Here is a 12,956-nt window from a genome sequence, read left to right on the forward strand (position 1 = left end):
TGCTCTGTGCAGCAGCTCTGAGGAACGCGCTCTGGCACCTGCAGTTCCCCCGCACGTGGTGCTTGCAGGGACCGGCCCCGCTCCCAGCCCCACGGAGCTCCCTGGTGCTGCCTCTCCTGCCACAGCGTGCTGCTGGCTGCCTGCTCCCGGATCCCCTCCTGGAGAAGTGGCTCCGCTCAGGCGCTGCCTTGCCGGTGTCAGCAGCGTCGCCTGATGCCGCGTATAAATAGATGTGAAAAGGAGCAGATGGATTTTCTGGGGCTCGGCGGAGAAGCACCCTTCAGGCTGGTTATGGATGGGAGCCCTGGGCAAGCTGCCGCCTGGCGCAGGGCTGGAGGGCTTCGTTGGTTCGTGGAGGACAGGCAGCCTTGTCTGCAGTCTATAAATTTCCTCTTGGTTGTTTTTTTTTTTTTCATTTGCAGATACCGGGTCTGTTGACCTTGAATGGAGCTTGCAGGGGAGTAAATAAATGCTGGCTAATTGCACATTAGGCTCATTTGTCACTTCTAACCTTGGCGGTTGCAGCGTGTCTGGCCAGCATGACCTAGATCAGAGCAGGAGCACTGTGAGGAAGCCTGCACTGCTTCGGGGCTTTCCCAGCACTGCTGGGGCCGTGTGGGGCTGTGGGGCAGCGAGCGGTGGCCAGCGGCCCCCTGCAGCTGGGGACAGCGGCTGAGCAGCATCAGGACCCATCCTCATCCCTGGGATGAAGGCCATGCAGGGAGGAGGAGGTGTTTGCCCCATCAGAGCTCTGAGGCTACTGACAGGGAGTCCCGGAGGTTTTCTCTGCCCCTTGCTCATGTCCTCGGTTTGCGCTGTGCCCCTCACGTGCCAGATTCGGCTCCTCCGGGGCTGCTGAGCAGCTCTCCACTTTCCCACGTGCGAACTGCCCGGCTCTCCCCTTCCTCCCCGCTGGGCTGACACCGCCAGCTCCTTTCAGAGGAGCTGCAGTCACAAAAAAATGAAGAAAAAAAAAAAAAGGCGAGGCTGTGTGAGGACAATGGCCCCTATTCAGCAGGGCCTGGAGCTGGATACCAGCAGGGACGGGCCCAGCTCCTGGTGCTGGTTTCTCTTATCTCCGCTGTCCGGTAGCGCAGGAGAGGATGAATGCAGATCAGATTGTTTCTTTTGTGAATCCTCCTGGGGAGGGGAGAGCCTCGCAAAGCAACTGGGGCACCGCGTGTGTGTGCGCTGCTTCACGGTGCCTCCTTGGGGATTCTGGCTCTCCGCTGTGCCCCTGGGTTTCGGGGCAGAAGGAAGCCCCAGATAAAGGGAAGGGGGTGTGTGGGCAGGTTGTGTAGTGGGACAGATCGTGCTCCCCCTCCAAGGGACAAAGGCAGGGAGCAGGACCTGTGATGCTTGGTGCCCAGTGTGGCCTCTGGGCAGAGGGGTGACACCAGGCGATGTGCGTGCAGCTGCCCTGGGCAGATTTGTCCCTTGGGTTGGGCTGGAAGGAGTTGTCACTTGTCACCAGGGGCTGCAGATGTGCCATCCTGGCCCTTCCAAAGATCTGCCCCTGTCCCCATCATCCACAGAGGTGGTAGCAAGGCTGAAGTTGCAGGGGCTTCAAGGACTGGGGGTCCAAGCTGCAAGGCTGGGGGTCCTCGGGTGCAGCTCCTGCCCTAGCTGGGGGGGGCTCCCTGGGTTTCTGCTCACTTCTTTCCCTCCCTTGCAGGTCGTGCAGCGCATCAAAGCCGTGGAGACAGAGACTCGCCTGCTGGTGGTGGACAAGGAGACGGACGAGTACCTGTGCAGCCTGCGCCTGACGTGCACGGAGGAGATGGTGCACAGCGGGGTCCTGCTGGGCTCTGGCGTCTCGCCCACCAAGTCGGTGGGCAGCGACAACGGGGAGGTCTGGAAGCCGCAGCTGGACCTGAGCGGGGGCAGCCTCCAGCGGCACTCGCACAGCTTCTCCTCGCACGGCAGCAGGAAGGTGAGCGCAGCGCAGGGCTGGCGGGGCTGGGTGGCAGGATATTTCTGCCCTGGGACGAGCACGGTTTGCTTCCCATGAGAAAAACCTTCTGGATGTGGTTGTTGGGTCTGGGGACCCTGCTGTGTGTCCTGGAGCTGTGGGTGAGCTGCCCCATGGCCTCATCTGCTCTGCTTGAAGCAGCATCAGCTGTTGGTGCTGTGCTGGCCTCTCCCTCCCTGCACTCCTGGAGGGTCACAGGGGCTGCAGAGGGTCTGGGGGGGTCCCCCAGCCCTGGGGGCGAGTGTCCCATGGGGTCTGGCTGAGGTCTGTGTCCCCGGCCCATGGGGACAGGCAGCACGGACCCGGGGCTTGGTGGAGCTGCCCCTTTTGCCTCTGTTATTTCTAGGAGGGAGGGAACATCTGGTCGAACGTGTTCTCAGCTTTTTTTGCTTTAAATAGGAAGGAAATTAGCTCTTTTTCAAGTGGCCTGGGTCTGGGCTGCGATTCTGCAGTAAGTGCCTTTTATTGGTAAGCTCCTTTCCAAAAAGGAAAGAATTTGAGGTGGAAGATGTCCAGTTTCCATGGCTGGCTCCCCTGCTGGGGCTGGGCTGGCGGTGACGGCGCAGCCTTGCACTCGCAGATAGGCAGCGTGCTCGGCCCGGCGCCCTCCTCGCTCGGGGTGCGAGCGTGGCAGGAGCAGCGTGGGACCGAGACATCACAGCCACCGCCGTGCAGCTGGCTGGCCCCATCCTGCGCCCACCCCACTCAATTGGGGGTGAAACCTGCAGCTGGGGCTGTGCGAGCCCTCCTGCCACCGGCTGGGGGGGGCTCTGCTTGGAGCAAGCCTTTCCCTGCTCCTAAATTCAGCTCCAGCAGCTTCATGGCCTCAGGAGCCCCCCCAGCTGAGGAAATCCCCCCCGTGGAAGTGTGATGGCAGGGGGGCAGGAGGCACGGAGATGTGGGTCTGGGGGGGTCTTGCCTGCAGCCCTTCCTTTCAGGGCTGCCTTTGTCCCACAGGGGTGTGCCTGCCCTGGGGGGGCTGCCCTGCCTGGGGAGGATGGGCTGGAGGCTGTGTGCTGTGGGGTTGTTGGAAGTTTGGGGTGAGGATGGAGGTCAGCGCCGTGGGGGCTTGTGTGCTCCCCCGGGACAGCCAGAGGGAAGGGAAGGGGTCTGGGGGGAGTGGGGCCGCGGTGGGAGCGGCTGGGCACGGCTTCCCGGGCTGGGGGGTTTCCTATCCTGTCTCTGTTTCTGTAGCTGGGTGAAATCCAGCAGTTTGTGCTGACGGGAAGTCGGGCGCGGGGAACGGGCCGGTCCTTTCCGGCCTTTGGGTTTCAGCTCCCTCCAAGGAGAGGGTGGGACAGGGAGAGCCGAGCGGGCTGGGGTGCGAGGTGGGGGGGCGCCTATGGGACACGGCCAGGGGGAGCACACAGCATGGGGCTGCATTTGGGGCCATGCAGCAGATGCAGTGCCCCAGCTGGACAAAGGGACCCGCAGTGGCTTTGCCTTGTGGGGCCCTGCTGGGCCTTGTCCTGCCTGCTTCAAGGCAGAGCTGCCCCTCTGATGCTGGGTTTGGGGCAGGCTGATGGGCCTGCTGTGGGGCCGTGGCAGCTGGGATCCCATTAGAGACCCCTAAACCACATCTGGCAGGGGCCAGGAGCTGGGCTCAGCAGCACCAGGAGAAGCTGGGCCTGGGCTGGTGCTTCTGTGTCCTTCCCTGGAGGTGCTCAGGGAAGGAGAGGTGGCAGCTCTGCTTCTCCTGCAGGCCCACGGCCTCGACCTGCTGCTGTGGGGGCCAGGGCTGATGCTTGGGGCAGGATGGGGCTGCGCTGGTGACATTTGTTTGTGTAAAAGCTGCAGCTTTGCTTTATGCGAGGCCAGGTTGATCAGTGCAGCCTAAAGCAAGGAGCAACTGGAAGAACGAGGAGGGAAATCTGGCAGCACGGGGTGGCCGAGCTGTGGGCAGTGGGGGGGCGATGCAGTGGGCAGAGCCCTGCCAGCCCCCCCCGCTGCCGCCTTCCCCTTCAGGGTGAGAAGTGGCGGTGGCTCTGGGCATTGAGGTTAACGTGCACCCCGGCAGCGACCCGGTGTCCAGGCCCCTGTGCCTCCAGCAAGCACTGTAGCACGATGAATAATTCAGCGTGTATTTAAAATCAGGCTGCCTGCCCTGAGAGCAGGGCTGGCTGCCAGCAGTGTGCGCCCATCGGAGCGCTGCTGTCCCCGGCACCCGGGGACTTGGTGGCTCTGGGAGCGGGGTCTGCGTGGCCCCGTCCTGCTGCTCTGAGCCCGGTTTGTGTCCCCCGTGCTGGAGGGGACACTTCTGAGTACCCAAATATTCTGAAAGGCTTGTTTTCAAAATGCCTGCCTTGGCTCTGCAATGCAATCTGCCCTGCAGGCAAACAAAGCTGTGGGGAGGTGAGGTGTGACCCAGGCTGAGCCGTGCTGACAGAAGGGCTGAGCCCCACGAATGTGCCGTGCTGGTGCTGCTTCCTTGTCCCTGGGCTTCCTTGTCCTCGTGTCCCCTTGTTCCCAGGGCTCATGGGATTTTGGAGGCAGCGGGCACGCTGTGGTGGAGGGCAGCTCCCGGCTCTGCTCGGGCTGTTCAGGTGCGTCGGGGGCTGCGTTCCTCTGAGCTGCTTTTATTGCCAAGGTGCCTTTGGGACGGCGCAGTTGGTGGTGGTGTGAAATGCTCGGGCTGCCCGTGTGCTGTGGGGCATGGGCAGATGGGGGCTGGGGCTGCCCATGGTTCAGCTCACCCTGCTGCTCCCTGGGGGACGCTGCACAGCAGAGCCTAGGTCCCTGTTTTAGCCACAATGTGCTCGTTAGCAGCGTCCTGGGGGGTTTGCTCCTGTTGGGACTTGCTGCCTCGCCGTGCTCCAGCTGTGTTTGCAGGAGAAACAAGAACAAGGCCCTGGAGAGGTGTTCGGGGTGATGCAGTTCCTGTGTTGTTCTGGTCATACCAAAGCACGATTTGGGGGCTGGGGATGCGAAGGGGCTGTGACAACAATCACTTATCTTTTGGAAACTGAGCCTGCATCTTGTTTAGCTTCTGGATTCAAGCAGCCTGTTCTCCTCTGCCGGGAACTTTAACATGGGGGGGAATCAGTGCCTGGGTTTTGTCTGGCCCCCGCCTGAGCCTGGCAAGAACCGCAAGCCATGAAGCGAGCAGGAAAATGGGCAACCCCCCTGGGGGGCCCTTTGTGACAGCGAGCAGGCGCTGAGCTGAGCCTGGTGCGTGCCACGGGCCCATCCCACACTCAGCAGCGGGGACCTGGGGACGGCTGCGCCGTGTCCTGGAGGAGCAGGGCTGAGCGCGTGGGCTCGGGGACCCGCAGGTGTGGGGCAGCGCTGACATGGGGCAGTAAATATTTACCCTTCTGTTTGGGTCAGGCACAAGAACTTTTGTTTCTGCTGCAAATAAAACTCCGCATTGCAACATCTCCTGCCGCCAGCTTTCTGCCGGAGCGCTGGAAGAGGAATAACTCGGGACAGATGTTTTCGGAGAGCTTTGCCAGCTCAGTTGAGGCCCAAAATTTAGGGCTTGTAGAATAACCACAGAGATGTAATAAAACCTAACATGAGCAGAAATGTCTGCAGTAATTATGCAATTTAAAAAAAATAAATAAATTTTTGGCTTAAACTAAAGCACTTCCCTGCAGCAACCTGTGCTCCCTGGGTCCCCAGGGGCTGGCTGTGACCAGAGGGACAGCAGGACGAGTCCCTGGTTCCCCTGTTTGGGGCTGAGGCATGGGTCAAGGCTTAGATAAACCTCTCCAATGTGGCTGTGTATGCCACCACCCTGGCTGAAAAAGCAGGCATATATCCACCTTGTCTTTTTTTTCCTCTAAAAACCTTTGTGAAGCCCTTTCTGCACTGGAGCTGCTGCCCAGCGATGCCCACAGCAGCTGGGTGCTGCTCTGCTGTGTCCATCCGAGGGTCTGGGATGGGAGCACAGCTCCCCCGGCCCATGCTGGAGAAGAGAAAATTCCACAAAAGGAGGCAGGGAGGCAGCACCCAGGGGTGCAGGGGATGGGCAAAGGGCTCTGTTGCGGCTGGAGCCCAGCCCAAGGAGCTGAAGCTGGGCTTTCTTTTGGGATTAGCGTGCTAATCCCATCCGAGAGGCAGAGGCTGGCGTGCAGCTGAGCTGCGGGGAAGCCGGTGGCCCCGCGCTGGCGCTGACCCCGCTGCATTATTGATAGCGCCGGGCTCGCCGGCATCGAGTGTCGCGGGGCTGGGTGGACTTGGTGCGAGGACAGCGCGGGGGGCACGGGAGCAGCTGCAGCGCCTTGGAGATGGGGATGGGGCAAATGTGCACAAATAATCACATTTTTCAGGCTGCTTTTCCATGATGGTTCTGAGCACTGGGGCTTTGGTAAAAGGAGTGGGCTGAAAGCTGTGTTTTTGTGGAGTGCCTTTTCGGGAGCTGGATGCGTTTCTTGCAGCTCTCCGTGGTGCAGGGCTGTGCAGCATCTCGGGGTCTGTGCTGTTTGGGGAGGCTCTGGCCCCGTTGCCTTGCTGCAGGCAGGGCAGTCCTAGCCCTGTGCCTCCAAGTCTGCTCCCCCCCCTTGTGTATCAGTGGTCTGTCAACTTTTTATTTGTTTTGGTATCAGTTTTGGGCAGGTGTAGCAATATGGCCTGTGCAGTGGGATTTGCTGGAGCCCCGATTTGATGACCCCGCAGCGCTGCAGCACTCACAGCTCTCAGCAGGGGTCTGAGCCTCATCCTGCTCCTCCTGTCCTGGGGGCACTCCCCAGCACCCCAAGGTGCAGATGGCAGTGTGATGCTCTCCGTGCTGCACTTTGGCAGGGTCAGCCCTGGCTCTGCACCCTGGTCTCTCACAGATGGAGGATTTGGGGGCACACATTTGGATGTCAGATGCTTCCTTTCCTGCTGGCTGTGCTTGTGTCCCAGCACCCAAACGACCCCGGGTCTGCAGCTGGGCTGTGGGACCGAGGGAAGGGAGGAACAGGAGCCCCCCTGCAGCTTGGTGGGGCAGCGGGGCCCGGCGAGGAGCTCACCGGGGGGTGTTTTCATGTGGGGTGGTGCAGGAAGCCCCTCCCTGGAGGAGAGCATCCACCCCGCAGCAGAAACTTCCTCCGTGGGATATTTTTAGTGAAACACAAAGCAAGTGGAAGGGAGCGGGAGGCAGATTAGCATCAGGAGGAGCTGCGCCCTGCCAAGGGTCTTTGTTCCTGGGGCCACGTGCTCCTGAGGGATGCCTGGCCTCAACAGTGAGGGGACAGCGGGGTCACCCCTGGGGACCTGCCACCTCTCGGTGGGTGGTGGTAGCATGCCAGGCTGCAGAGTGGTGGCACTGACACTGAGAGATGTGACCCCGCTGCATTCGAGAGGATGAACTGCAGCTGATAATGCTCCTTTCTGCATCCCTGGGTAATCAAAAGCTTTCCTCCAAAGTGATTTAAAAACCCCAGCGTTACTGGGAGCAGTTCAAACTGCAGCTTGCTCTGGTGCAACCAGCCCCGGCCCCCCTCTGCTCGCAGGGATGCGCTCGAGCAGCTTGCTTTAATAACAGCCCTGCTCCTCGCGGGCTCCGCGCCAGCCGTTTAATGGTTCTGTTCAATAGTACAAATATTAAATGCTTTCAAATAAATTAAAAATCATCTGGCAGGATCTGGACCTTCTGCGTGTGCCCTGGCAGCTGCACAGCGCCTCCGCCGTGACTTTGCTGCGTCCTGGCGCGTTGCTCGTGCTCCTGTCGTGGGGCTGGGCTGCAGCTCCTGCGGGGTGGCTGTGATGGGATGCAGCAGCCGTGGGTGGCTTCAGCCACAGGGTTGGAAAACTCTGGGTCAAACTTTTTTTTTTGGGGGGGGAGGATGGTTTTTGTGATGAGTTTGTTTTCAGGTGCAAAAATGTCAGTTTTCATAAGAAAATGCTTTTGTTTCTGTAAAGCTCTGAAGTGTTGAGTGCTTTAGCTTTCTCACCTTAAAACAATGTGGCTTTGTTTTGTGTTCTTTATTCCCAAGACCCAAATTAATATGGGAACCGCATGGTTCCAGTTGTCTCTACCCAGCATTGTGCCTGGTGCCCTGTGCGAAGTGGCTGGGCCTCGAGGCGCTTGGCTCCAGCCATGGTGCTGCTGTGGGCGATGCCTTGGGCAGAGCCAGTGTGGGGGGCTGAAAAATGGCCAGGGACTGAAAAATGGCCAAGGACTGAAGGTGCCAGCAGGCGTGGGGCAGCTCTGGCACAGGGTAAGGTGCTCGCAGGGAGTGGGAGCACACGGAGCGAGCGTGCGGTGAGCGCACCGCCTTCACGGCACATTCCTGGGCTGGAAGGGGCCGCGGCTTCCAGCTGTCGGGCAGGCACACGCGGCTTCCAAACGAGCTTTTAAAGAGCTCTCTTTAATCCGCAAGGCAGTATCCCCGCACTGATTGCAGCTGTAACAGCACGCAAGTGAGATGCGATGGCTGTGGCAATGGCTGTGGCGTTGCCTCGCTCCATACGTGTCTTTCCTGCTCTTTGGGCAGGGAGACTGAGAGGTTGAGCGGCTCGCCCAGCATTACAGGAGAGCTTGGCACACTAAAATAAGGTCTGAAGAGAGCCAGGTTTGGCTCCCAGTCCTTGGCTCTGTCTCTAGGTGTGGAGGTTTTACAGGCGGTGGTCTCGGGAGGCTCCAGGCAGGGATATGAGCGAGAAAATTAAACTCTTAATCAGTAAAGGGCTTCTCCAGGTCCACAGGTTTCTATAAATAAGGAATTAAAACCCAACTTGTAGACATAATTATTTCTGGCAAGTTCCATGTTGTAATTTAATTTCATTGCCGCTCTTGCTTGCGCTCCTGAGTGTTTTGGTTCGACTGCTGCGTACGCTTAAACCGTGACCAGACTTGGAGCTGTGTTTTTTTGGCCAAATATCTCTCTTCCCACTAAATCCTTGCACAAGTCTGTTACGAGTAACTGTAGGTATCTGTCAGCAGTGGCTCTGGGAAAGCCAAACTGAAAGTAGCTTTATCCATAAGGGGAAGGAGACTCCCTCCCTACGGGTGCTGGTGCTGCAGCAGTGGCTTTGGGGCTCTGTCCCCCCACAGGGACATGGCACTGAGCTGTGCCCTGCGCTGCCCTGGGGCTTGTGCTGCTGCTGCCACTGTGAATACCTGTGGGAAAGCATCTGGAAGTGGGTGGGTGAAGGGAACAGGGCACGGGGGCAGCAGCGAATTGGTGGGGTCAGGATAACAGGCCTTAGTGCTGCCTGCTGCAAATCCCGTTAGGCAAAGCTCGCTGCCTGCAGGGACCCGGAGGAGTCCCCGTGGTGTTATGTCATTAAACCCTCTTATGGATTTACAGGGACTAATCCCCTTAAAGAAATGAGTGGCACAAAAGGCGGCGGGCGGGCTAATCCCCGCTCGCTGCCCTGCGGGTTAACCTCCTGCCCCGAGGTGCTCTGTGGCCACCAGGGATGGGGATGTGGCCGTGCCATCCCCTGGGTGCTGGGTCTGATTTGTGGGGCTTCGGTCACCTTGGCCAAACCCTGGCTGCTCCCACCTTGCCCCCTGTGCCCAGCACGGGCAGCGCTCCCCGTCTGTAGTGCTCGCTGCAGGCTGCCCATCCTGCATGAGCGGCCAGAGGGCATCCCAGGTAAAGCAGTTAATTCTGGCCCTGCGGTTGTTCATGGTTAGCGGGATTTAATTAAGACGAGCCCTAATTAGTTCTAAGAAGGATGAACAGTCTGCTTTGCCTGGAAAAGTTCCCCGCTCTTGTCTGGAAGCCGTTTATGAGGACAGGGCTTGCATTGACATCGGGGCTGGGTCTGCCCCAGGGATGGGGTGCACAGGAGACCTGCCTTGTGCTGAGGGGTGCTCGGGGCAGCCCAAAAGCAGGAATAAAACCTTGCAGCAGCTGCTGGGCCTTCCTGGCACCCAGACCCCTCTCTCTGCCAGCCCAGGACTCCTTTGGGCAAACACCGGGGTGCCGAGAGCGCCTGGCTGCGTGTTCACCTCCCCTGGGGTTATCGGCACCTGCAGCCGGAGCCCTGCGCTGGCTCCAGCGGTTATCGGGGGGGTTCCCTGTGCCCCCATTGCATGTGCCTGGCACCGCCAGCCTCTACGTGGGGCTTTGCCAGCGCTGCCCTTATCTGCCCCAGCACGGCTGTGATGTTTGGCCACCCCGGTGGAGATAAACGCGTGGCTTCCTGCAGCAAGCAAGGGGTGTCTGCAGCCATCCCGTTTTGGGGAGCTGGGTTTAAAAATCTGTGGATTTTGAGCTGGGCGCTGCAGCTGGGTGGGAAGCAGCTCTGTTCCTCAGTGCATCAGGTCCTGGTCTGATCCCGTGATTTCCAGCAGGGTTATGGGATGGAGCTGGCACTGGCATTTTGGAAAGAGGCTGAGTTACAGATGTGAAGGAGAGCCTCCGGTGGAACCATCAGCTCTAGGTGGTGTGTCCAGGGCAGATTTTGTATAAAAGCTTTGAGTTGCAGGGCTTTGGGAGGTGGGGGTAGTTTGCATGTCCCATTGAGGGCCAGGAGAGAGGTGCCTCACTCCTCCCTTCTGCTCGCTGAAAGTTTCCCCCCTGGATATTTTATTGCAGGGCCTTGAAATAAAAAAAAAGGCCTCACATTTAGCTAACCCCAGGCATGGGTGCCACAGCGCTGCCTTTACTTTCATTACAAGGAATGCAGAGGATGTTGGGAGCCCTCCCCCCGCCCCGTTTCCTCCCGAAAGCTGTGCTGCCCAGCCAAGACAAATATTGGTAGTAAACTATTGAACTTCCCCGCTCCCCAGTGCTCCCCGGCGCGGTGGGCACACAGAGCAGCGCCTGTTCTCCCTGCCCCACTCACTGGTGGGGGCCGGGCAGGGAGGTGTGGACGTGTCCCCATGCCGGGGGGGTGTGGATGTGTCCCCGTGGCGGGGGGCACTGCTGGGAGGCACACGGCAATGTGCAGTGTGACCGTGAGCCCGTGGCACCAGCTCGTCCTGCCCAGCTCCTTCGCATCCACCACCCCCGTGTTAGGGTGGCAGAGCGGAGGGGACAACCCCAAAGGGCTCCTGTGATCGCTTGGGGGATCTCTGCCTCTTTGCGTGTGCTTTTTTGGGCTCTGCAAGTCTACAGTAGTCCCCGTGACCCACCTTTGCCTTTTCCTTCAGGGCTGGGGAGTGTGGGTGGGCTTGGGGCAGGGACTGGGGGCTCTCGGGTTCTCCCATCCCGTGTCCCACAGCTCAGCCATCAGCCTGCTTTCTGCAGGGCTGTGGGTTATTTACTGGTCTGCTCACAACTGCTCCCTGCCTCAGGAAGTCAGGCTCCCCAGGCAGCTCCTGGGGGCTTTAGGAGGCTGGTGCTGGCCCCATGGGATATGGATCACTGCCTGCCCTACGTGGTGCCACTTCCATCTCAATGAGCCCCTGGGGCTCCCTGGTGCATTGCATGGAGTGTCCCTGTCCCCAGGAGGGGTCCCCTGAGCAGCCACGGTGCCAAGCTGGTCACCATGGGGCAGTGGTGGTGGAGGTCACCGCAGGTGCTGGTGTGGGGCTGGGGACCTCGTGGTGGCACCTGGTGACCCCACTGCAGCGGGAGCCCAAAGCTGGCACGGCTGGGTTGGCACGGCCGGGTTCTTGGGCTCCTGCTGGTGGCTGGGATTAATGAAGGCAGTTAAGGGGGCTGGTATTAATGAGTTATTTGGTGATTGCTCAAGGCTTGGCCTCGGCGAGAAGCTGAGGAGTCCAAAGGGCAGGCTGATACCGCCTGGTTCATGGTTTTCTAGGGGTGGCTCTGGCCGGAGCCCCTGCTGTCCTGGGCTCAGGGGCTGTAGGCTCGCTGTAAGCAAGCTCGAGCTCACGTGCAGGGTGTGCTCCAAGCCCTGCCTGGCAGAGGAGCTGTGACTTGGGCTCTAGGGTTTGCCCTTGGAGAGGTGCTGGGGACGCCGGGACGTGCCGCCAAGGCTGGCAGTGGTGCCACTGCTTTGGGACAGGGCACATCCCCCTGGGGGCTGGGGCAGCTCCATGGGAGCCCCCTGCCCCTGGGAGGCTGTTCCTGGTCTCTGCCTCCCCGTGGTCCAGCAGCATTCCCTTCCCTCACCCCGGAGAGGTTCGTGGTGGGCGTGGGAAGCCCATTTCCCCCTTCCCAGCAGCTGGAGCCCTGCACGCAGCGACCACCTCGCCTCCTTCCCTCCCACCTCCAGGCAAGCAGCTCCCTCGGGCTTTGTGGGCTGCCTCTGCTTCCAGCAGGCAGATCCCGTGTTTTTCCTTGTGGACAAACCCCAGCCCACGAGGATCTGCGTTGCTGCCCCGTGTCCTCCTAGAGCTGCTCCCCCCCTGCACGCCGGCTTCCCGGCTGCGAGTTCCCTTGGCAGATCGCGCTGGAAAAGTTGTCTCTCTGAAAGCAAACACATGCACGTGGCGTTTTCTCTCCCTCTCCCTCTCTCTCTCTCTCTCTCCTGCCCTGCCTCCCTCCGTTTCCCTGCGCCGCCGGGGCCAGCTGCTCCCCTGCTCCAGCCAAAGCGCGTGGTGCTGGGCCTGGCTGCAGCCCTGCAGGGGTTGGGAATGCGTGCGCTGGGGAGAGCGAGCTTCCCTGGCTGCCTGAACGCCAGCAGAGGAGGGAGGAGGGGAAAAAAAAAAAAAAAAAGAAAAGCAAAAAAGGCTGGCTTTTGCAGCCTCTCGCTGAGAAATTCCCCAGCTGGGGGATTCCTGAGAAATGACACGGAGATCGCAGTGCTTGGCACCACTGCTGGGTGGCGGGGAGCAGCGGGATCCCGTGGGGTCGGGCTGGGTGCGTGACTCGTGGCGGTGTCTGCATGGGGCAGGTGCCCTGTCCTGCCTGGGGGGGCCATGCCCAGGGTGTGTGGCCCTCGCTGGGGGGCACCAGGCAGGGCACGGTCCTGCTGCAGCACGTCCCGAGAGGCTCCGTGGTGCTTGGGGGTCTCTGTCACACCGTGGCACGGTGCTGGGGAGCACGGAGAGCGGCTCTGCTGCTTCTCCACACCTTTTGCATCCTGTGTTCTCTCCTGCCAAGTGGTTTTGGGATGACAGCCTCTGGTGGGGTCTGAGGGGCTGTGGCTAAGGCTTGGCTCTGTTGCAGCCTGGCGCTGCCCTGCTCTCACG

At 60.3% G+C, this 12,956-nt stretch overlaps 1 protein-coding gene across 2 annotated transcripts in view; it reads left to right on the forward strand.

Moving 5' to 3' along the window:
• Nucleotides 1–12,956, forward strand: part of NHERF2 (NHERF family PDZ scaffold protein 2) — a 32,093-nt gene that overhangs the window by 2,930 nt on the left and 16,207 nt on the right. For both annotated transcript variants that reach the window (XM_027468929.3, XM_038186842.2), the window contains exon 2: nt 1,676–1,933. In XM_027468929.3, the coding sequence (XP_027324730.1) occupies nt 1,676–1,933 (258 nt within the window). The remainder of the gene's footprint in view (nt 1–1,675; nt 1,934–12,956) is intronic.

Source organism: Anas platyrhynchos, chromosome 15, assembly GCF_047663525.1.
Source record: "Anas platyrhynchos isolate ZD024472 breed Pekin duck chromosome 15, IASCAAS_PekinDuck_T2T, whole genome shotgun sequence".
Lineage (NCBI taxonomy): Eukaryota > Metazoa > Chordata > Aves > Anseriformes > Anatidae > Anas > Anas platyrhynchos.